Raw genomic sequence first — 22,415 nt, 5'->3', positions numbered from 1 at the left:
AAAGATCCCCAAAGGTTATTTTTCTCCGAAGTCAGTCATTTTTCAAAACTAAGATAATGCCAGCTGTTTGCAAATCATTTTCCATCTTTCTAAATCTTTAAATTACATATAACATTAGTAAATACTAAGAGGTTAAGATAAACTGGATGAATTCTGAAGGAAGTCAGACAGTTCGGTTGAGCCAATTTTGGCAGGACATAATTTAGAAAACAAAATATTCAGTCATCTATACATGAAAAGTGTATACATCTATACATAAAATAACCCATTAGATTTCAATTCTAAGTGGCGTAAAGGTAAAACAATCAGACAGAAAATGAATGAGAACCACGAACTCTAAATAGGCATGAAACCTTATGAAAGGTACTTTTCGTTTATAAATAATATATCAAATTTCTCCTTATTAAAATTAGCATATAACCTGAATTTGCTCCTCATCCAAATTCACCAGTGTTACAAAGATGACATTTATAAAGAAGGTAGTAATACGAGTACCTGAATGGAGCACTTACTAAGTATTTCATTTTGTTGTTTTTCATAATTATTTAATTCTCTCAACAACTTGAGGTAAGTACTCTGCTTACCTCCATTTTATAGATGAAGAACTTAATGCTTAGAAAGGTGAATTGTTCAAAGTCACTTTTAAAATTAGCAAGTGGCAGAGCTGATAGCTAAACCTAGATTCTGACCCTTAACCACTATACGACACTCTTATCTCTTAACTACTAAACTGCCTCCCTTCAGACAGGTAGGAAGAAACAAAACCCCACAGAAAATTTCCCTTTTTGTATTTTTTTCTGTTGTGTTTGTACGGATCTCAGTGTACCTGAAGTTTAGAATCCAACTAAAACAAACTGTTCCTGGCAAAATATATTAGCTGACAGTGAATAGGGCAGAGAAAGAAGAAAAGAGTTAAGCTAAAAGTAAAACATTCGCTGACACCAGTCTAACATATTCAAATGACTGCCAAAAAATTCTTGTTCTAAAGGCTAAATATAAGTCAGCCAGAGATATTTCAGTGCTGTCCACCATTAAAATAAAAATAATGGCTCTGGGCTGCAGTACCCATACCTAACAAGGCACACATTTATTCAAAGTGAATATCTATATGCAAGGCTCTCAGTTCCTGTATCACTAAACCTGTTTCAAATGATAAAATTCAAAAGGGCGTGAACTTTCCAAAATAATGCCTATAACTAGACTCTCCATCTTAGGGCTGAGATTTCTAACAACCTGAAAACATTTTTTAAAAGCCCTTTGAGTGTATGGGATAGTGGTAAACAATTACATAAATTTTTAGGAGAACCTACTGGAGTTACGTTTTATAGCAGTCTTCTTGCCCTGTGGAATCCTACATATTCTGGAATTATAACTCAGGACTGCAGTTGCCTTGATCAGTAGAGTAGCCTCAATTACTCGTTAAGGAAAAACAAAACAAAGGGCAAGACCCCAAGAAACACTACTACTATTTCCATCCCAGTGAGAAACACCATCATTGTATGTCTCTGTTTTTTTTTTCATTTGAGGTATGTTTCACCTTTAAGAGACAAAAGGTCAAACAATGAAGAAATTAAACTGATATTCCAAAGTGTTATTTAATTCCAAAGATAAAGAGAAGTATTTATATTACATACGCTGGAAAATTTCGATACTATTGCTGGACTCTAAGGCAAATTAAAAATAGCACCAGCATTAATGAGATTAATATGCATTCACTGTGTGACTGCATAATGACAAGAGGAAAGTTGGAAATTCCCATACTTCAAAAGGCTACTATCTTGTTGAAAAACTGAAGCTATAATGACTTATTCTAACTAAAAGATCCTTGAAAATTCACCTGACTAAAGCTCTGGATTCTGGAACTTCTAGACTCCCCACTTTACTTACAATCTAGTTTAACTACTTTAACAATTCATTAATACTAAATGAGAGTACTACTAAGTGAAAACTGATGCCCATATCTGGGATGCTTGAGAAACACTTGGAACAATTAAGATACCAACATACAAAAATGTCCATTTTCAGGAAAGAGGTAATTCGTCCTGCTCCCAAACATTTATTTCATTGCCCACTCCATCACCATTCTGTTGACACCACACAATTTCACAAAGAACAAACAGGAAAACCATTCAACCAGCAAGTGTTAACTCATAGTAAGTATATCAGTAATACAGTCTGCATTCCAAAACAACGTTATACAAATTAATTTATTTTGATCAGGCTTCTATTGCCATCTGTTTGCATAATAACCCTGCAATTGGTGTAATAGGAACTGCAAACTGATCCATGAACTGGGGACTGATACCTGGAAAATAACCTTGTAGCAGGTTATTAGAAATTTTGCATGCTACCTTGAAACTTGCTTCATTTGTTTGGATGACATCTCATCTGATGTTTCATTTAAAAGAAATCAAAGTCCAACCTCCCAAATTCTAGGGCATATGGCCGGATAAATTACATTGGAATACTTACCTAGAGCTGTGAAATCTGAACCAGATTTAAACAGAGCTGAAGCCAGGAGCTGAAACTGTGGGGTGGGGGGGAGAGAAAAAAGCAAATTAGCTAGGTAAGCACATTGGAGAAAAAACTCCTATAATTTCGACCATTCATTAGCCACTGGATGTCTCCGCACATGGTGCATAAGTCTATTCACCAAAAAGTGGCAAGAAGAACACCGTATTTAGATTAAACAACATGCTGACTTTTCTGGTGGACTACTATTATCATTTTCCAAAATACTAGACCAAGTCCTGGAATTATTTTATTTTAAAAATATATTAAAGTATGTATTTATTAAGGAACAATAGGTCAACTGAAATATAAAATATTACTCACTACCATATGATCCAGCAATTCTACTCTTGAGTATACATCCAAAGAAAATGAAAACACTAATTTGAAAAGATACATGCACTCCAATGTTCACAGCAGCATTATTTACAATAGCCTGATATGGAAGCAACCTAACTGTCCATCAACAGATGAATGGATAAAGAAGATGTGGTATATATATACAATGGAACACTACTCAGCCATAAAAAAGAATGAAATAATGCCATTTGCAACAACATGGATGGACCTAGAGGGTATTATGCTAAGTGAAATAAGTCAGACAGAGAAAAACAAATACCAGATGTTACCACTTATAAGTGGAACCTAAAGAATAAATGAATGAATAAAACAAAACAGAAAGACTCACAGATAGAGAGAACAAACTAGTGGTTACCAATGAGAAGATGGAAAGGGGTAGGGGCAGGACAGAGATAAGAGGTACAAACTACTATGTATAAAATAAATAAGCTACAAAGATACATTGTACAGCACAGGGAATATAGCCAGTATTTTATAATAACTTTAAATGGGATATAATCTATAAAAGTATTGAATCACTATTTTATACACCTGAAACTAATATAATATTGTAAATCAACTATACTTCGATTAAAGAAAAAGAAAATTAGGGGCTTCCCTGGTGGCACAGTGGTTGAGAATCTGCCTGCTAATGCAGAGGACACAGGTTCGAGCCCTGGTCTGGGAAGATCCCACATGCCACGGAGCAACTAGGCCCGTGAGCCACAACTACTGAGCCTGTGCGTCTGGAGCCTGTGCTCCGCAACAAGAGAGGCCACAATAGTGAGAGGCCCATGCACCGCAATGAAGAGTGGCCCCCGCTTGCCGCAACTGGAGAAAGCCCTCGCACAGAAACAAAGACCCAACACAGCCAAAAATAAATAAACAAACCAATGAACCGACATTAAAAAAAAAGAACGTATGATGTAGAAGTAGCACCACCCTTCAAGGTGGAGAAGAATTCACTTATCTATCACTATCCCTTCTTCCTTTAAAAAAAAAAAAAAAAAGAAAAATTACTCATTTGGGAATCTATCACATATAGAGAGACTGATGCCCTGTATATTAGTAAATATGAATTCTCACTTCAAAAATAAATGCATGCTACTGTAAAACACCTGATGTCTCTGTGTAAATCAAACTCTGAGAAAAAAAGCATGGTTATTATGCATAAGCCATCCCTAAATTACAACTTAGATTGGTATTCCATGGTCATATATAATTGTATTGTTATATAATTATAAAGGCTCAAAGGTCTTTTTTACATTGAAAAAATGTTTTAAGTGTTGATTAGATTCCCAGGCTAGCCAGAGTTAGTTTAAATCAGACAATGCAACTGAACAATGACAAAATAAGATAAAACTATTGCATCACTTGTACTTTAACAAATTGGTAAAGAAATAAAAATTTAGGAGAACTATTCATATTTATCTTGAATGAGGATGCTGGAAAACAAGTCAGTTAAAGGAAGGAATAAGAGTATACAAATGAGTTGAATCTCAATGGAGTTTACTTGGCACTTTGCAAGACTTGAGCAGTTCATACCACTGATTCTTCAGGATGTACTTCACACTTGTACTTGTAGCCTTTAAAATTTCAGGTATCAGTCACCTGATTAATCATCCTTTCAATGTAAGAAACTGGACAAATTAGATAGGAAAAAAGGGGATAAAAGGAAGAGCTAAAAATATATGAAACTTCTTCATACATTCTGGGTATCAGTCCTCTGTCAGACATATCTACTGCAGATATTATTTGGTCTGAGGCTTGTCTATTTTTATTTTTATTTTTAATTTTTGGCCGCATGGTGTGGCCTGTGGGATCTTAGTTCCCCGACCAGGTATCGAACCCAGGCCCTCTGCCATGAAACCGTGAAGTCCCAATCACTGGACCATCAAGGAATTCCCTCATCTATTTTTTTTTGATAATGTCTTTTAATGAGTAGAAATTTTAATTTTGTTGAAGTCCAATTTGTCAACTTTTTCTTTTATGATTAGTGCCTTTTGTGTCATGTCCAAGAAAGCTTTGCTTATCCCAAAGTTGTGAAGATAATCTGTTTTCTTCTTAAAGGTTCATTGTTTTGGGTTTTATACTTAGATCCATAATCCATCTTAATTTTTGTGTTAAGAGTGAAATAGGGGTCGACGGGCTTCCCTGGTGGCGCAGTGGTTGAGAGTCCACCTGCCGTTGCAGGGGACACGGGTTCGTGCCCCGGTCCGGGAAGATCCCACATGCCACGTAGCGGCTAGGCCCGTGAGCCATGGCCGCTGAGCCTGTGCATCCGGAGCCTGTGCTCCGCAATGGGAGAGGCCACAACAGTGAGAGGCCCACGTACCGCAAAAAAAAAAAAAAAAAAAAAAAAAGAGTGAAACAGGGGATGAGATATCCAGTTATTTAGCACTATTTGTTTAAAAAACCTTTCTTTTCCTTATTGGACTTGGTGCTCTGGTCAAAAAAATAAACTGACTGCATATATATGAGTCTGTTTCTGAACTCTATTCTGTTCTATTGATCTATTTGTCTATCCTTAAGCCAGTACCACACCACCTTGATTACTATGGCTCTATACAGCGTCCTGAAATCAGGTAGTAAGTATGAGACCTCCAACTTTTTCTTTTTTCAAGATTGTTTTAGCTAGTCCAGAGCCTTTGCGTTTTGACTAAATTTTAGAATAAGTTTGTCTATCTCCTTAACAACAAAGAAACCCAAACTGACTGGAATATTGACAGTTTTTTTAGAAACTGCATTAAATTATAAACCGATTTGGGGAGAATGAACATCTCAACACTTTTTAGTCTTTCAAACCACAAATGTGATTTATTTCTCCATCTATTTAGGTATTCTTTAATTTGTCATCTAAAAATGCAAACAATTTTACTTCCTCCTTTCAAATCTATATGCTGTTTATTTCTTTTTCTTACCATATCGTACTAGCTAGGACTTCTGGCACAATGCTAAATAGAGGTGTTGAAGCAGACAACCTTTCCTTGTCATAATCTTAGGGGAAAGGGTTTAATGTTTTACAATTAACTATGGTACTAGCTGTATGTTTTTCACAGATGCCCTTTATGAGATTTATGATGTTTCCTTTATTCCTGGTTTGTTAAGAATTTTTATCATCAATGGGTTTTGCATTCTGTCAAATGATTTTCTTCACTTATTGAGACGATCTGTGGTTTTTCTCTTTCATTCTGCCAATGTGGTGAAATATACTGATTTTCAAATGTGAAACCAACCTTGTACTCCTAGCATAAACCCCCTCTTGGCTATTGTGCATTAACCTTTTTATATATTGCTGGATTCAATTAACTAAAATTTTCTTAAGAATTTTGTATCTACATTCACAGGGCTATTGGTCTGTAATTTTCTTTGCTTGTAATGTCTTTTTTGGGTTTTTACATCAGAGTTAAGCTGCTTCATAAAAGGATTTAGAAGGTGTTCTGTCTTATTCTGATTTCTACAAATCTATACCAAATTGGCATTTTTTTCTTCCTTAAAGGGTTGATAGAATTTACTGATATAGCCATCCAGGCCTAGTATTTTCTCTCTTGGAAAGTTGTCAATTACAAATTCAATCTCTGTAATTGATATGGAGTTCCTTAAGATTTTCTAATTCTTCTTGTGTTAGTTTTGGTAAGTTGTATCTTTCAAGAAATTTGTCCATTTCATCAAGTTGCTGAATTTGTTGACAAACTTGTTCATAATATCTCCTTAGTACACTTTTAATGTAGGTAGGGTTGTAATGATCTCCCCTTTTCATTTGTGATGCTGATAATTTATGTTTTCATTATTTGTTTCCTTGATAAGTCTTGCTAGAGGTTGACCAATTTTAGTCACTTTTTCAAAGAACAAACTTTTCACTTTTTATATTTTTTCTACTGTTTCCTATTTTACTAATTTCCTATATTCTAGTGAATACTTATTTGGGGTTAATTTGTTGCTCTTTTCTAACTTCTAAGATGAAAGATAAACTTCACTGGCTCTAAACAGAAGGATGGGGAGAAAACTGTTACTTTAAGCATCCAATTAAATAAGTGGCACTGCTATGTACTGGCCTAGAGTTTTAACAGGTACTGAGTAAATAGTACACAATCTGAATAAAGTCAGTCCTCTCTCCCCAGCTTCAGACTTGAACATCCAACTATCACTTCAACATCTCAAGCCGGCTGTTTCACAGGCAACTCAAACTGAACATATGCAAAATTAAACTCCTGATTCCAGTCAGGAGGCTCCACCTCATTTCAGTTGACAGTAACTCCATCCTTCTAGCTTTTCAGGCTCAAAACTTTGGAGTCATTTCCTTCAAACTCTACATCCAATCATAAAATTCCGTTGGTTCTACCTTTAAAATATACTGAGGGGACTTCCCTGGTGGTGAAGTAGTTAAGAATCTGCCTGTCAATGCAGGGGACATGGGTTCCATCCCTGGTCCAGGAAGATTCCACATGCCGCAGAGCAACTAAAAGCCCGTGCACCGCAACTAGTGAGCCTGCACTCTAGAGCCCGCATGCCACAACTACCGAGTTTACGCACTGCAACTACTGAAGCCTGTGTGCCTAGGGCCCATGCTCCGCAGCAAGAGAAGCCACCTGATGAGAAGCCCGCGCACCACAACGAAGAGTAAACCCCGCTCGCTGCAACTAGAGCAAGCCCGCGTGCAGCAACGAAGACCCAATGCAGCCAAAAAAGTATATACATACATACATACATATATATATATATAAATATATACATATATATATAGAGAGAGAGAGAGGGAGGGAGGGAGGGAGAATCTGATCTACTTTACTTCTCACCATTTCTATTGCTACTACTTTGCTCTGAGCAACAATCCCCCTTGCTTAGATTTCTACACCTCCCTCATAGTTCTCTTTGCCTCCATCCTTGTTCCCTTTTAGTCTATTCTCAATACAGCAGTCAGAGTGACCTAATTAAAACATAAAGCAGATGATATCACTCCTCTGCATGGACAATACCCTGAACCAGCTCCCTATTCAGAGTAAGAGCCAAAGTCCTAATAATGACTTATGAAGTCATTCATAACCTGTTCTGCCAATCCCTGCTCTTACCTCTTGGACCTCATCTCTGACTGCTTTCACTCTCCTTACCTCTACTCCAGCCACAAGTGTCTCCTTGCTGTTCTAAACAAAGCCAAATACTCTCCATCCCAGGGGTCTCTGTTCTAGCCATCCCTTTGCTAGGAATTATCTTCCCCAAATTATCTACTTAGATCACTCCCTCATATTCTTCAAGTCCTTGTGCAAATCTGACTTCCAAATGAGGTCTATTATGATTATTCTATTTAATACTGCAACTGCCCAATTCTTACCCCATATATATATATATATATACACACACACACACATATATATATATATACACACACACATATATATATATGTGTGTGTATATATATATATTTTAAACGTAGATTTTATTTATTTTTGGCTGCGTTGGGTCTTCGTTGCTGCGCGCGGGCTTTCTCTAGTTGCGGCAAGCGGGGGCTACTCTTCGTTGCGGTGTGCAGGCTTCTCATTGCGGTGGCTTCTCTTGTGGCAGAGCACGGGCTGTAGGCACGCAGGCTTCCATAGGTGTGGCTCGAGGGCTTCAGTAGTTGTGGCTCGCGGGCTCTAGAGCGCAGGCTCAGTAGTTGTGGCGCACAGGCTTAGTTGCTCCGTGGCATGTGGGATCTTCCCGAACTAGGGCTTGAACCCAGGTCCCCTGCATTGGCAGGCGGATTCTTAACCACTGTGCCACCAGGGAAGTCCCCTTATATTTTTGATCTCTTTTTAACTTTCCTATAATACTTATCAAATTCTAATGCACGGTATAATTTATTTAATACGTTTATTGTTCCCCCCCACTAGTATGTAAGTACCTCCTGGGCAAGTATCTTGTTTGGTTCACTGGTATATCTATTGTACCTAGAAGAATGCCTGGCATATTGTAGGAACTCTACACAATATTTTAAATAAATGACATCAGTACTTTGGAAGCTCAGTAGAAAGACAATTAATACAAAGTGTGCAATAGTGGCTGAAAACTTGTTTTTCTTGTTCCTTCTCTATTATAGAATCCTCTCTGAAAATGGCAGAATCAGTTTAAGCATCCTTTTCTTGGCCCTTTTCTAGAAAAAAATACAATGTTCATAAGCTTTATTATAAGCTCATCACCAATTTAGAACCCATGCTCTGGAGACTGGAAGAAAGCAAAGAACCATTATTTGTTGATAGTCCACCAGCATTTTGCTACTAAAAGACACAATGATGACCCGAAAAAGGGGGAGAAAAATCTAAAAACCACTTCTGGTTGCTGATAAAATCATTTAATATAATGAAAAATTTGTAAAACATACATAGAGAACAAAACCAAGCTACTACAGAAAATGAAGAGCAGTAAGGCCTTTCTCAAAAAGGGGAATGATTTCTTACAATGAAAAGCGAAGATCTATATGCCTCACTAACAGATACTGTAAGTACATATATATATACACTGGAGCTGTCCCCAAGGGATTTCTTTCCCCAAATGAAATCTGTTCACACGTTTTTAAACAAAAGAATAACCTTACAGACCAGTAATTCTCAATTTTTTAGGTGTGCTTTCAGTTTTCCATTGTAAAAGAGCAGACAGAGGAGACTCTTAGGGTGAGGGTATTGTTCTGAAAAAGCTTCTAAAGTGATTCTGATGCTGACATACACATGAATAACATCATTTTTACTAACTTCTACTAGGGTTAAACAACTCTTGATAGATACAGCTTTTCAGAAATGGAGTGGAAGTCTGTGGCATACAAAATCACAATTTGATACTCTTCAGGAAAAGAGAAACCCACTACCAAAATTCTTAAAATGACTGTTTGAACTTGAGATACCTCCCTGTCCTGGACTTTCCTACTAGCTTAGCTTTAAGAGCAAACTGTCTGTTTTCTTTGGCCTACTTGCAACTCACACAGCTGAAATTATTTACTTTGAAATATTTTGTTTTGGTTTGGTTTTAAAAAATAAAAGAAAAATGAATGTTCCGGATTACAGCCATTTTAGACAGACTATGGTGAAAACACAAGAAAATCCATTTATAACTCTCAAATGCATGGTCTAACAAAATGAACATTAACAGACTCTTCACAACTATGTTCAGTTTATAAGCCATAACAGATTAAACCAAATATATTCTGCTACTTGGTAAAATCGTGACAGTTCTCCCTATTTCAAATAGTATCATGAATTGACTGAAGACTCAAGAAAAGACAATTAACTGTCCTTTTTCAGGGGGTTTTAAAATGTGTTCTGCTGATTCTCCACCTACTGAAGGGTTGTAACCAATACTGAGTGAGAGAACTAGGGCTTATTTTCACAGTAGGCAACTATGAAAGAGTATTTCTTTGTTTTGGTGCCAAGGACATGCAGGCTCTTCTGCTTGAAAGTACAATGAACCTGGTACCTGAAAGTCATTCAGTCTGATGCCTGTGTCAATGCTGAACAGAGGAAAACACTGCTTGATGTCGCTATTACAAAGCCAAAGCACAGCAACAGCTAACAGGGAAATAGATGTAAGGAACAGAACTACATATAATCACCAATTCTGAGAATGGAAGGTAAAATGGATTGCAGTTCAGATGTTGCCAGATGAACTATGAACAAGAATAGTTAGCAAAAGGAAGAAGTGACAAAAGGAATCTTAGAAGTTGGAAGAGAGGTTGTAAGACCATGAAACTCATTGCAGGTATATTCACACACTGTGGATATGCAAATATGCCCTAAGAATATTAAATCTTAGAAACAGCTGCTTCCATCCCATGTTATGTATCATAAAAACTGAAAAGTAATGATCTGTTACTAAGTTCTCAAGCTTCGGGGCTACTGATAAACGAAGTTAGTAGCCTATGGTAAAACTGTACTGCTACAACATTCATATAACTAAATATCAAGCCAGCAAAGATTCTACTCCCACCAACCTCTCTTCACTTTCTCCTTACAATAAAGGAGAGTTTTCTTTCTTCTTTTAGGGGGATTTTCGAGTATCAGTAGAAAAAGTTTATACTGAACTTTATGTAACCCTTAAGTAAAGGAAGTATGGAACTATGGCAGAAGTAAAATTTTTCTATTTCCTTTCCAGTACAAAATCTAATGACTACTTAAAACTTTATACCTGAGAATCCTTTTCTGAGTGGATCACAGGTTTTTGTGTGACTTGAATCTTAGATTACCACATGAAAATATGTCTACTCAATTTTTATTTCATCTGCTCTGTACCATTTTTAAGATTTTTAGTGTCATCATATTTTCCTCACTTTCCTTTAAACATCCAAGAGCAAAGTCAACAAATATAAGTTAGAAAGACAATTTTTTAAACGTTCAATTTCTGAAGTTTATTGCCACCTTTACCTCTTTTGTCTCTTCTGGGTCTGAATGATCCACAGTTATATAAAGATCATTTTGTAGATATTTCAGAGCACTAAGGGGATCCATTTGGGCCTTCTCTTCAAACCTAGAAAATGTAAACAAGAATAATTGTCTAGAGTTATGAAAAAACATCAGAAATGTCTTTTAAACCCAGAGTGGAATACTCTGTATCTGAGAAGATATTGTGGATATCTAAAAATCCTGTGCTTAAGAATCCAGAAGTAAGAATACTGACACATATATAAATAGCGTACATGTGGAGTCCCTGGAGATGTAATGGTAATGTCAGGCTGTGGTGCTAGAGACTGGATAAGAGCATTCCCAACCCTCCTCTTAAAACTATAAGCTAAGATTAAATCAACTACAAAACATAGCGAATATGTTAAATATTTTATATAACAGAAGTGCAAAACAGCCAAATATGTTTCATAAAAAAACAAGTAGAGATAAAATAAAAATAATTTCCTAGATTTGTGTCATATACTCTCCACTGGAGGTGTTTAACAGATACTTCAGAAAGTGAAATTAGTTTCTTCTTTTTTTTTTTTTGCGGTACACGGGCCTCTCACTGTTGTGGCCTCTCCTGCTGCGGAGCACAGGCTCCGGATGCGCCGGCCCAGCGGCCATGGATCACGGGCCCAGCTGCTCCACGGCATGTGGGATCTTCCCGGACCGGGGCACGAACCCGTGTTCCCTGCATCGGCAGGAGGACTCTCAACCACTGCGCCACCAGGGAAGCCTGAGTATAGTTTCTTTTAATGAGTATCATTAACACTGATTAGATATTTTTAATGAGACTATTTCCATGTCTCAGTAATAACAAAAACTGTAGCAATCATTTATCAATCGTTTGTTTTGTGCTAGACACTGTATCAAGTATCTTACATATATCATTTCATGTATCCTCCCATAACTCTATGATGAGAAGTTTATCATCATTTAAAAAAAAAAAAACAGATGAGGAACTGAGCCTAGTAAATGAACTTGGCCAAGCTAAGACCTAGTAAGTGGCAGAAGTAGAATTAAACTCAAGTGTCTCTGATTCCAAAGCTGAAAGGAAACAAAGGATTTTCTTAAATTAAAAAAGTCTGCTTGGGACTATATATCTATTTAAATAATGATAATTCCTTTTTAATAGCATAATTAGATATGTACTTATTTCTAATAAACTGGTATGCTTTTCAAAATATTATACAGAAAGAAGACATTTAATTTCATTTGGGAAAGGAAAATAGTGAAGAGCCTTTCATAACTGTGTTCAGCTGATGGCATCAATAATTTCCTGTCTTTAGAGCTAATCTCAGTGATAGGGTACCTGGAGGGGCAACGAGTGGCATAATATTAGTTTTCTTGTACCAGATAGTACCCTGATTGTCAGCCAGTCTTACAACCCTCAGATGAGAGTCTTAGGTCCATGTTACTCTACCATCTTGTCCACAATGAATTAGACCAGAGTTTTGGCACCTGAGCCAAAAGCAATCGTCTTGAGCTTGGTGAGCAATTTTTAAAGTGGCCTGGCAGAATTCTTTCCAATAGGGATACGCTCTCTAGGGAACTTTCTGTAAGAAGATACTCTCTTAGAGAATCTGAATGTGAGATACACAAGGACACAAAAAATATACAAAACACAGAAGGCAATAAGCAGAAGATATGAGATGACATATTCCTTCTCTTCCTATCCTTCTCTCCCTTCCTTCCTACTACCTAGCTACCTAGCCACCTACCGAAGCCATAAGAGAAAGCAGAGTCAGGAAGTAGAACAGGAAAAGTAGACAGAAAGAAGCAGAAAGGGAGAGGCTCAGTTACAAGGAAAGCTACTTCAGTAGCTTCTAGCTATTAGAATTGTCTCAGTATCCTAAACAATTCTCCACCAGGCCTCACTGTTCAAGTGCTGAGGAAGTACCTTAATTCTCTGGATATTCTCATAATAAATTCTTTTTCAGTGAGATATCCTAAGTATGTCTTTATCCTTGTAACCTGATAACTTAACCAACACACACCTACTGTACTATTAAATAAATCCAGCAAAGGGATCCATTTTCCTGGAAGGTGTGTTCTCTCTTTCCTTTTTTAAGCTTTTTTGTTAGCCCACAAAAACTTACTACTGGACTTGTGTCTGCAGTCTAAAATTATATTTCAGCCAACAATTCTGCCCTCTACCTAAAGGAACAAGGAACTAATCATATTTAAATTTTTTTCTTTTGCCCCTTTCCACCCCCAAATCATCAATATATTTGGAAACTTGAATGCTATACGAAAAAACAGTGGCATTTTATTTTCTGTATTATGTGGCACCATTAAGAACAAAGACACTTTCTTGGCATTCAATATACTTCTATCCCTTCAAATTTATATTTTAACTAAAATTTATACTTTAAAATTTATATTTTAACTAAATAGTAGCAAATTTCAAAGGTTGGTTATTTGCCCAATCACACAAACTTGCTACCTTTCAACTTCAGTCACTTTATTTCATGAATCATTCTCACACTCACAAGATGTGCTAGTCTTTCATAATGTAATTAAAAATTTAAATAATTTGCTACTGATTATTTTCCTTATCCACTTTCATTTTTCACTTTGTGCCTTTACTAGCACAAGTCACTAATGATGTTTTGTACTTAAAACATGAAACTTAAAACATGCCATAATATATATTTCAGATTCCCATAAACTGTCATTTCACCTGTCCACTGACAGATTTTTAAAGGAGAAAAATGACTGCCAAAGATCAAAAATAATACTTCTTAGGATAGGTTGGTTGTGGGAAAATGAATAATTCTACTTACTTCCAGAAGGAATGAAAATTAACTTTCTGGAGGGCAACGTATAATTCATCAAGTCTATTGTTATCCTACAGAAATTTTGATAGGGGTGCATATGGAAGTATATAATAATATTAACTACAGTGTTATTTATAATTGCAAATAAGTTGGAAATAAGCTAAATATTCAACAAAAGGAGACTAGTTAAGTAAATTACACAGAATAGAACACTATGTAGCCATTATAATTATGATTTGTATTTTTATTTTTTAACATGGTAATAAGATGTTTATAATACATCACTCATTAAAAGACATCAGATTCAAAGCAAGATGATCCTTATTTTTTAAACAAAAATTCTATTTGTGCACATAAAATTCAAGGGATACACACCAAAATATTATTTTTGAATGGTGGGATGAGGGATGATTCAATTCTTTGTGGTGGGGAGAGAGGACTTTTTTTTTCTTTATTAACCATGGATTACTTTTCTAATTAAAAGCCAGAGGAAAGGGCTTTCCTGGTGGCGCAGTGGTTGGGAGTCCGCCTGCTGATGCAGGGGACATGGGTTCGTGCCCCGGTCTGGGAGGATTCCACATGCCGCAGAGCGGCTGGGCCCGTGAGCCATGGCGCTGAGCCTGCGCGTCCGGAGCCTGTGCTCCGCAACGGGAGAGGCCGCAGCGGTGAGAGGCCCGCGTACCGCAAAAAAAAAAAAAAAAGCCAGAGGGAAGTGTTTATAAAGTAAGTTCGAATTCTTTACATACAGCACTAGACAACCTTCTTTAATCTCTAGTGGACTTTTGGTCAGGAAATTTTTTTTGAAAGCTCAACTCAACATTCTAACTATAGTTGTTGTATCTGAAGTAGGAAAAAAAAAAACATTATGATTTCCCCGAATTTGTCTTATTGTCTTATTTGTCTTAACCTTTTAAAACAAAGTTTAAAGTTTTTTTAAACTTTTAAAAACAAACTTTAACATTAAGTACCAAGGAATAATATTTTAGCAACGTAAACATTAGCTGAAGGTACCTCAAGCTTAAATCTTGTTAATAAGACAGAATTTATCTCTTGCCATCCAGCCAACGTGACGATTCAGACCTTTTCTCCTATAGATTCTATAGAAAATACTCTTTAATTATTCATAGTAATAACAAAGTAACAGAAGCAACTAGCTTTTGTTATCAATTTATCTCTCAAGCACAACTTGTGAAAGCAGAGAGAGAAATAACAAGCAAACATGATATGATAAAGGAACACAAACCTAACATACACCTACAGAGATTTTTATTTATTTATATTCTATATAAAATATAATACGTAATTATATACTAAACATATAAACACACATGTGTGCATGTCTGTGTATATACCGATGTGTACGGGGTGGTGGTGGTGGTGAAGTGGTAACTCTGGAGTCAGAATACACAGCATCAAAGCCCGGCTCTGTCACTTACAGCTGAACAACCTTAGGTCAGTTATACAACCCACTTAAAAACGATTCCATTTCTTCTTTTATAAGAGAGTAGTAATAACAGTACCTACTCCACTGTCTTATTGTGAGAATAATATGCAGGATCTAGCACACAAAATTGCTCATAAATGGTACCTATTATCATCATTAAAAGCTAAACTTCTCTCCCTCCAAATTGTAAATTTTTATTACGATCTAACACTACCAGTAACCAAAGGGATAGATGTATTTTTCTACATTTTTCAGCTTATCACCTGCTAAGGCTAAAAAGCAAACATGACTGAGGAGACATATGAAAATGTTTGATTACTTGATTTTGCAATTAAATGGTAAAAGTAATGATGTAAAGCTATAATCATATTTGAAGTTGTATTCTGAAATATCAAATTATAAAGAGATTATTTACTCAACTATATCATCACATTCACTGTTAAGAGAGTTATCAACAGGTCAGTCACATGCCAATAATCTTCATATGCCAATCATCTAGAACTGATATAATCTGTAGTGGTTAGGCCTTGAGTTACTTGAAGGTAGGTTCATCACGTTCATAGAAACTTTTTCCATTAACAGCTGCAAAATATCCTTGCTCTATCTTTAAAATTTTTAGCATCAAGATCTATCTTCACTTTGTACCATCCTTTGAAAGAAGAAAGCAAAAATAAGGAGAACAGGGCATTTACAAAAGTCATGATCTTCATAGTACTTACAGTGTCACGTTACTAAATTGCCAAAGACAGAGTCACATCTCCAAAGCTTAGCTGATAATGCTAAATAAAATAAAACCAACAATAGCTGATAATGCTAAATAAAAGTTTTCAGTGATTTATTTTTATACCTGTGTTTTCTTATGAGGTACTTGCAATGCCTCAGTAAGTAATCTTTTGAAGGCCTACACAATTTCAGTGACCAGAAGTCATCTAATCTCATCTTTGGGGAGCAAGATTTTCCTGGATTCCCACCAAATAAATAATGAACCTGTAATAAATAAAACAAACCAGATTTTAAAAACATGCATGCATACTCAAGAAACTACGAAAGTCAAAGTAAAATTTCTTCATTTTGGTAGTAGTGTGTAACAAGTAACTTCTTTAGCTTTACTAAAGACTAAAACATTATTACATGTCTACTAAAGGCTGCTTCTGCTTTTTCTCAAGTTTCCATTTTACTTTAAAGTACTGTGACTACTTCCCTAAATAACATTTTCTATTAAAATAAGTTGTATCACCACAGTTACACTGACAATGGAAGACATAAAACAAAAGCAATGATAGTAAGAAGCTATTCCAAGATACTGAGTTTGCTTAGGGCAACAAATAATGGGGATTATCAAGTTAATCAAGTGTTGATCGTAATAAAAAATGATATCTTTTAAAAAACTGACACACAAGTTGAATCACTGAAGGTCAACAGTAACTAGAAACTTTAAAAATTTTAGCATCTTACTTTTGCTTTAGCCTTAATGCTGAATATTTTTAAATGGCATATATGATTTGTGAAATAACTTTTAAAATATTTTTCTATTATTCAATTAATATCAAATAAGAAATGTAAAAGGAATACTACAATGATTTCACTATTATAATTACAGCTTTAGTAATATTCTGTACTCAAAGTGTTAAAGCAGTTCTTGAAAATTTTGAAAACATTTATAACCAGTAGTGTTATACAACAGAGATATTATTTATTTCTGTCCTATAGATGGAAATTCACTTATCCTTTAATTTGGGAGACTCTCAGAGAAAGGGCTTTTATTTACTCCCATGGTATCTTTTACCTAAAGTTCTCAAATGATAGAGGATTTAAATAATCATCTATGGCCTAAACAGAAAGAATACAGGTTCTGTCAGTAATTTACTATGTAATCTGAGCCCAATCATTAAACATGTAAAATTTAAGGGAGAAATAGCTAAAGAAACCACTCTGAACACTTAGGGACACTAAAACTTCAGAATTCAGGACTGTTTTCATAGGCTGATGGAACAGATTATGTCAATCATAGATTGGAAAAATAAAGATAAAAAGACTTCTTACACAATGGGAAAATCTAAAATCAGGAAGTTATATATACCTTTTCATATCATGGAAAAAGGTATACAAGTGCTGAAAACTGTACATCTTCTACTTGAATATTCATATTGTATTGACAGAAACAACAGGCCATGCTATGTATCAGATCTATGCAGCTAAGAAGCAGCAACCACTGACCATTTTCATAAGAAAAGTGTCAGGAACTGTGGACTATGCAAAAATGTTTATTCTCTTAAGGAATTTTAGGGACAAGGTGATATCAAATGTCTGCTACGTATTCTAGTAAATGTCAGTCATTTTTATTCAAATCTACTTAAAAATAATCAGAAACATATATTTTGAGATTCTTTCCAATTGTACACCACAGAAAGTTTACAGGTCAATGTAGTTAGTATACCTTGTGTAACTCATCATATACAAGCTGATGGGCAAATCTTGGACATGGTTCTTCCTCCTGAAGACTTTTACTTGGATTATCCTTTGCAGCTTGATCATTCTTATAGACGCAAGACCTGAAAGACATTGCTTTTAAGGCATTCTATCTTAGAAAACTAGCAGCACACATAATGTTAATACAATTGTAGCAAGCAAATTAACGCAATGTCTAATTACAAACAAAAAATTATAAATTTGTTCACATCAAATCTTAAAAGTTCTGGTCACCCTCATAAAATAATCTGAATTTGTTAGAACTGAGTTCTGAAGTTCTTTAATGTCCATCAAAAATCTCACTCAAGAACAAACTACTTCGTGTTATGAAACAGGATCAGCATATATGAAGGCTTAAACCAACGGCTGAAAGAGTGATATCACATTTATCTATTCACAATAAAAAAGCTCACAACAGACTTCTTTCATTCTTACTGTAAATAAATGTCTTATTTAGAAAATAATAAATTCCTTAGCTGCTGAGCACCACCCTCCATTACTGAATGGAGGAAGTTCTCTGAAGTTCCTCTGTTTTGGAGAATATTCACTTATGTAGTAATCACAGAACATTAGAGCTAGATCCTCTAGGTCAGTATTTTTTGTTTTTTTTTCCTGCGGTACGCGGGCCTCTCACTGCTGTGGCCTCTCCTGTTGCGGAGCACAGGCTCTGGACGCGCAGGCTCAGCGGCCATGGCCCACGGGCCCGGCTGCTCCGCGGCATGTGGGATCCCCCTGGACCGGGGCACGAACCCGTGTTCCCTGCATCGGCAGGCAGACTCTCAACCACTGCGCCACCAGGGAAGCCCTAGGTCAGTGTTTTTCAAAGCAAAATGTTCAGCAGTTCTGTGAGATGCTCTGTGACAAAAGGGTCCTAGTTTGAAAATGCTAAATAATAATGCTCCCCACCTTGCTCTAGTCAAACTGCTTCATTTTATAAAAACTAAGAAAAGACCTGGGAACATTAAAAATACATGGTTCTCAAGTTTACACAACTACTTGGTAGCAAAAGCTAGACTAAAATACAATTCTCTTGACTCTCAGACAAAGAAACATCTACTAATTGAAATAATTCAGCGGTAAAATCCATTTGCTGAACATCACTGTATACATAGGCACCAGTACTGACTTTTCCACTCCCCAATATTGATATTAAAATGTATGACATCACAAATTAACATAAGCCTTCCATCTCTCTCTTCTTTTGAATAAACCAACAACCTCAAATAAATGTTACACTGTGACTGCATTACAGACAAGAGCTACTTACCAACTATTCCTTACAATGTCATAAATCCAGAATGAATTTCTGACATTTTCTTCCCTCTTTTCCTTGTCTTTGCTGAGTCCAGATAAGACATGTATTTCATTCAGTTCTGGATCAATGGTTGCTCTCTGTGTGAATCCTGTCATTGGAACTATAAATTGAAAGAGAAAATAAGATGACAGTATTAACATTACTTAACAGGTTAGTACTACTCTATAAAAGATTACTTCATCCTTACCCTGCTCTACTTGTGTCCACAGCACTTACCTTCTAACAGACTACATAACTTTTATATTAAACAATAATCAGTTGTTTCTTGCCTTCTCCCCACTCAAACGTAAACTCTATAAGGGCAAAGGTTGTTTGGTTCACTGTTTTGTTCCCAGTGCCTAAAACAATTGCCTGGCATATAATAGTTACCCAACTATCTGCTGAAATAAATGAATGCTAACTACCAGAATGGAGTTAGAAGGAGGAAAGAGATAGAAAGAGGTATGCAATGTAATCATTTTTATTGAGGAAAAGGGCAATGCTTTATTTAACTGATTTATTATCTGGGTCAGCTCTAATTTAATAGCAGAGACAAAATATTCAAATCTCGACCAAGAAAAACAAAAATTTGACACGCCGGTTTGTTCAATAAGGTCAAAGTCATCTAAAATACCTGTTCAAGACCTACAATGAAATGACATAATTTCCAAGAAAAATAAAATAAAATAAAATATTTGGGGCTAAAATATGCCATTTTGTTTTCCTGAGTGGCTCGAATTCCCCAGAGTTAATTTTCTGAGAAAATATTTTATTTCCTGAGAAATCCATTAAATGAGTGATGGTCATTCGGCATTATCCAGTAATTTGTAAAACACTGATATAGCAAATGCAAATTTTCTCACTATTATTACTTGGAAATATTAGTTGAAATATAATTTTATGATTCACAACATACTTGCCACAGATCTAAAAACAATGCCACTGTTTCAACACTACATTTCTTTTATACACGAACAATTATCATATACTGAAAAAGCTACACAAACATCAGATTGAAGTAAAACATTTCAATCAATCCAGAATACTATGGGAGGAGATGCTAACCACATTGATATTTATTCATCTTTATCTACTTTAGCAGGGCCAAATGATGCAATATGTATTTTTTCCTAGTTTAATTCATGGGTCCTTTCACATTCATATTCAATAAATTTGTCTGGAACATTTCAGAGACTATCCAAATGCATCCCACAGTAAATATATTAAAAAATTATACACACATATATAACACAATACATAATTTGTATGCATCCATACACAAATACATTTATCTTTATACACACACATCAACCTAATCTTAACAATAACCTCAACCCTCATAATACATAGTCTTTAGTGGTTATGTAAAGCCTGGCATTTTCTAATTAAGCCTTGGTAAACTTTCAAAAGTACCCAGGTTCTGACCTCTGTTCCTGAGATAACCTTGGAAGAAAGATAAAACAGTAAAGAAATGAAATCATTTTCATTAGTTGTAGAAGTAGAGGACATAACTGCCTAAATTTATTGCACTTAAATTTCTTCATCCCATGTAGAATTCTATAACATGGGTTGACAAACTATGGATTGATCTGACCTGCCTAGGGTCAAATCAGGCCTCAGTCATTCATTTACATTTTGTCTGTGGCTGATTTCACCCCACAATAGCAAGGCTGAGTAGTTGCAACGACAATAATTACATCTGGCTCTTCATAGAAAAAAATTGCTAACCCCTATTCTATAATCTTTTAAAATGCAAATATGAGAGATGTATGACTTATTATAAATGAATGCAACAAACTGCTTACCTAAAATAAGGACCCATTTAAATACCTTAAATAAGGAACCGGAAATTTCTGAGTGGAATGGAAATCCGTGCAGAGGGAAAGAGATTTTTGAATTCTATAAAACGGGGCTGGGTCACCGAGAGGAGAATAAAGGAGTACTGGGCTAGGGGAGGCATGTGAGAATGTTACATGCTTTCTCTTCCATACTGTCACATTTTACCTAGAAGCAGCTTTGTAGCAGAAGAGAAAAATGACAAGTGTTGCTTCTCAAAAATGAAAGCAGTGGGCAGGTTTACAATACTCAGGGAGGTAAGACTACCATGTTTATAACATCTGTACTATAAGAATTATAAAAAATTACTTTGATTATAAAGCGGATTAGAAAGTATACACTTCCCATTTCTTTGATCTTTCATATACAATATGCCTTTTACTCTGCGTAATGTTGACTTTTGCCTCAAAGTTACACATTTAAGTCTTTTATTGGCTTTTCAAACAGCTTTACAGAATATCATTCACATACCATATAATTCACCTGTTTAAAGCATACGGCTTGGGTTTTTTTTAGTATATCCACTATAAAACCATCATCACAATCTAATTTTAGAATATTTTCATTACTCCAAAAAGAAACCCTGTACCCATTAGCAGTCATTCCCCATCCCCTTTCACATCTCCCCACAGGGTCACTGCATCATTTGACATGTCTATCAACAATGCAGCATAGACAGGCAAAGTGAGAGGCTTGTGAGATACATAGATCAATTAGGAGGCTGTTAACAGTGCAATGGTGTGGACTGGACGAAGGCAGTAAGGAAATATTAATAAAGAAGCACGATTTCCATCAGCAAAAAAAAGGGAGGAGATGTTATGTCAAAAGTACAAAAATCTCTGGACTGGCTTAACAGAGACCAAGCTTGGAGCAGAAACTTGTGAAAAATAAGAGTAAAAATGTTTCACTGGGGGGCTTCCCTGGTGGCACAGTGGTTGAGAGTACGCCTGCCAATGCAAGGGACACGGGTTTGTGCCCCGGTCCGGGAAGATCCCACATGCCATGGAGCGGCTGGGCCCGTGAGCCATGGCTGCTGAGCCTGCGTGTCTGGAGCCTGTGCTCCACAACGGGAGAGGCCACAACAGTGAGAGGCCCGTGTACCGCAAAAAAAAAAAAAAAAAAAAAGTTTCACTGAAACTTTTTCGAGGTATCCAAATATTTTACTCTAAGAATATTCAAATGTACAATCTCTCAGGACAGAATTTTTATTACTCCTTAAGTTTACATACCCTTACAAATATAATTTTTATTGCATACTAATGACAAGGAAAAACGTTTATATATATGTGTGTACGTGAATTGAAGAAACATAAAAGAACATACACCAAAAGATAAAT

The 22,415-nt window shown here is 35.9% G+C and overlaps 1 protein-coding gene across 5 annotated transcripts in view; it reads right to left on the bottom strand.

The window, feature by feature from the left end:
- Window positions 1-22,415, bottom strand: part of MKLN1 (muskelin 1) — a 354,266-nt gene that overhangs the window by 12,287 nt on the left and 319,564 nt on the right. For all 5 annotated transcript variants that reach the window (XM_079932674.1, XM_079932676.1, XM_079932673.1 and 2 more), the window contains 5 exons: window positions 19,216-19,363; window positions 17,917-18,031; window positions 16,327-16,466; window positions 11,235-11,337; window positions 2,473-2,527 (listed from right to left, as the gene is read on the bottom strand). In XM_079932674.1, coding sequence (XP_079788800.1) covers window positions 2,473-2,527; window positions 11,235-11,337; window positions 16,327-16,466; window positions 17,917-18,031; window positions 19,216-19,363 — 561 coding nt within the window. The remainder of the gene's footprint in view (window positions 1-2,472; window positions 2,528-11,234; window positions 11,338-16,326; window positions 16,467-17,916; window positions 18,032-19,215; window positions 19,364-22,415) is intronic.

The sequence above is a fragment of the Stenella coeruleoalba genome (genome assembly GCF_951394435.1).
Source record: "Stenella coeruleoalba genome assembly, chromosome: 9".
NCBI lineage: Eukaryota > Metazoa > Chordata > Mammalia > Artiodactyla > Delphinidae > Stenella > Stenella coeruleoalba.
Note: the sequence above shows the minus strand (reverse complement) of the source record. Positions and strands in the feature narration are given on the sequence as shown.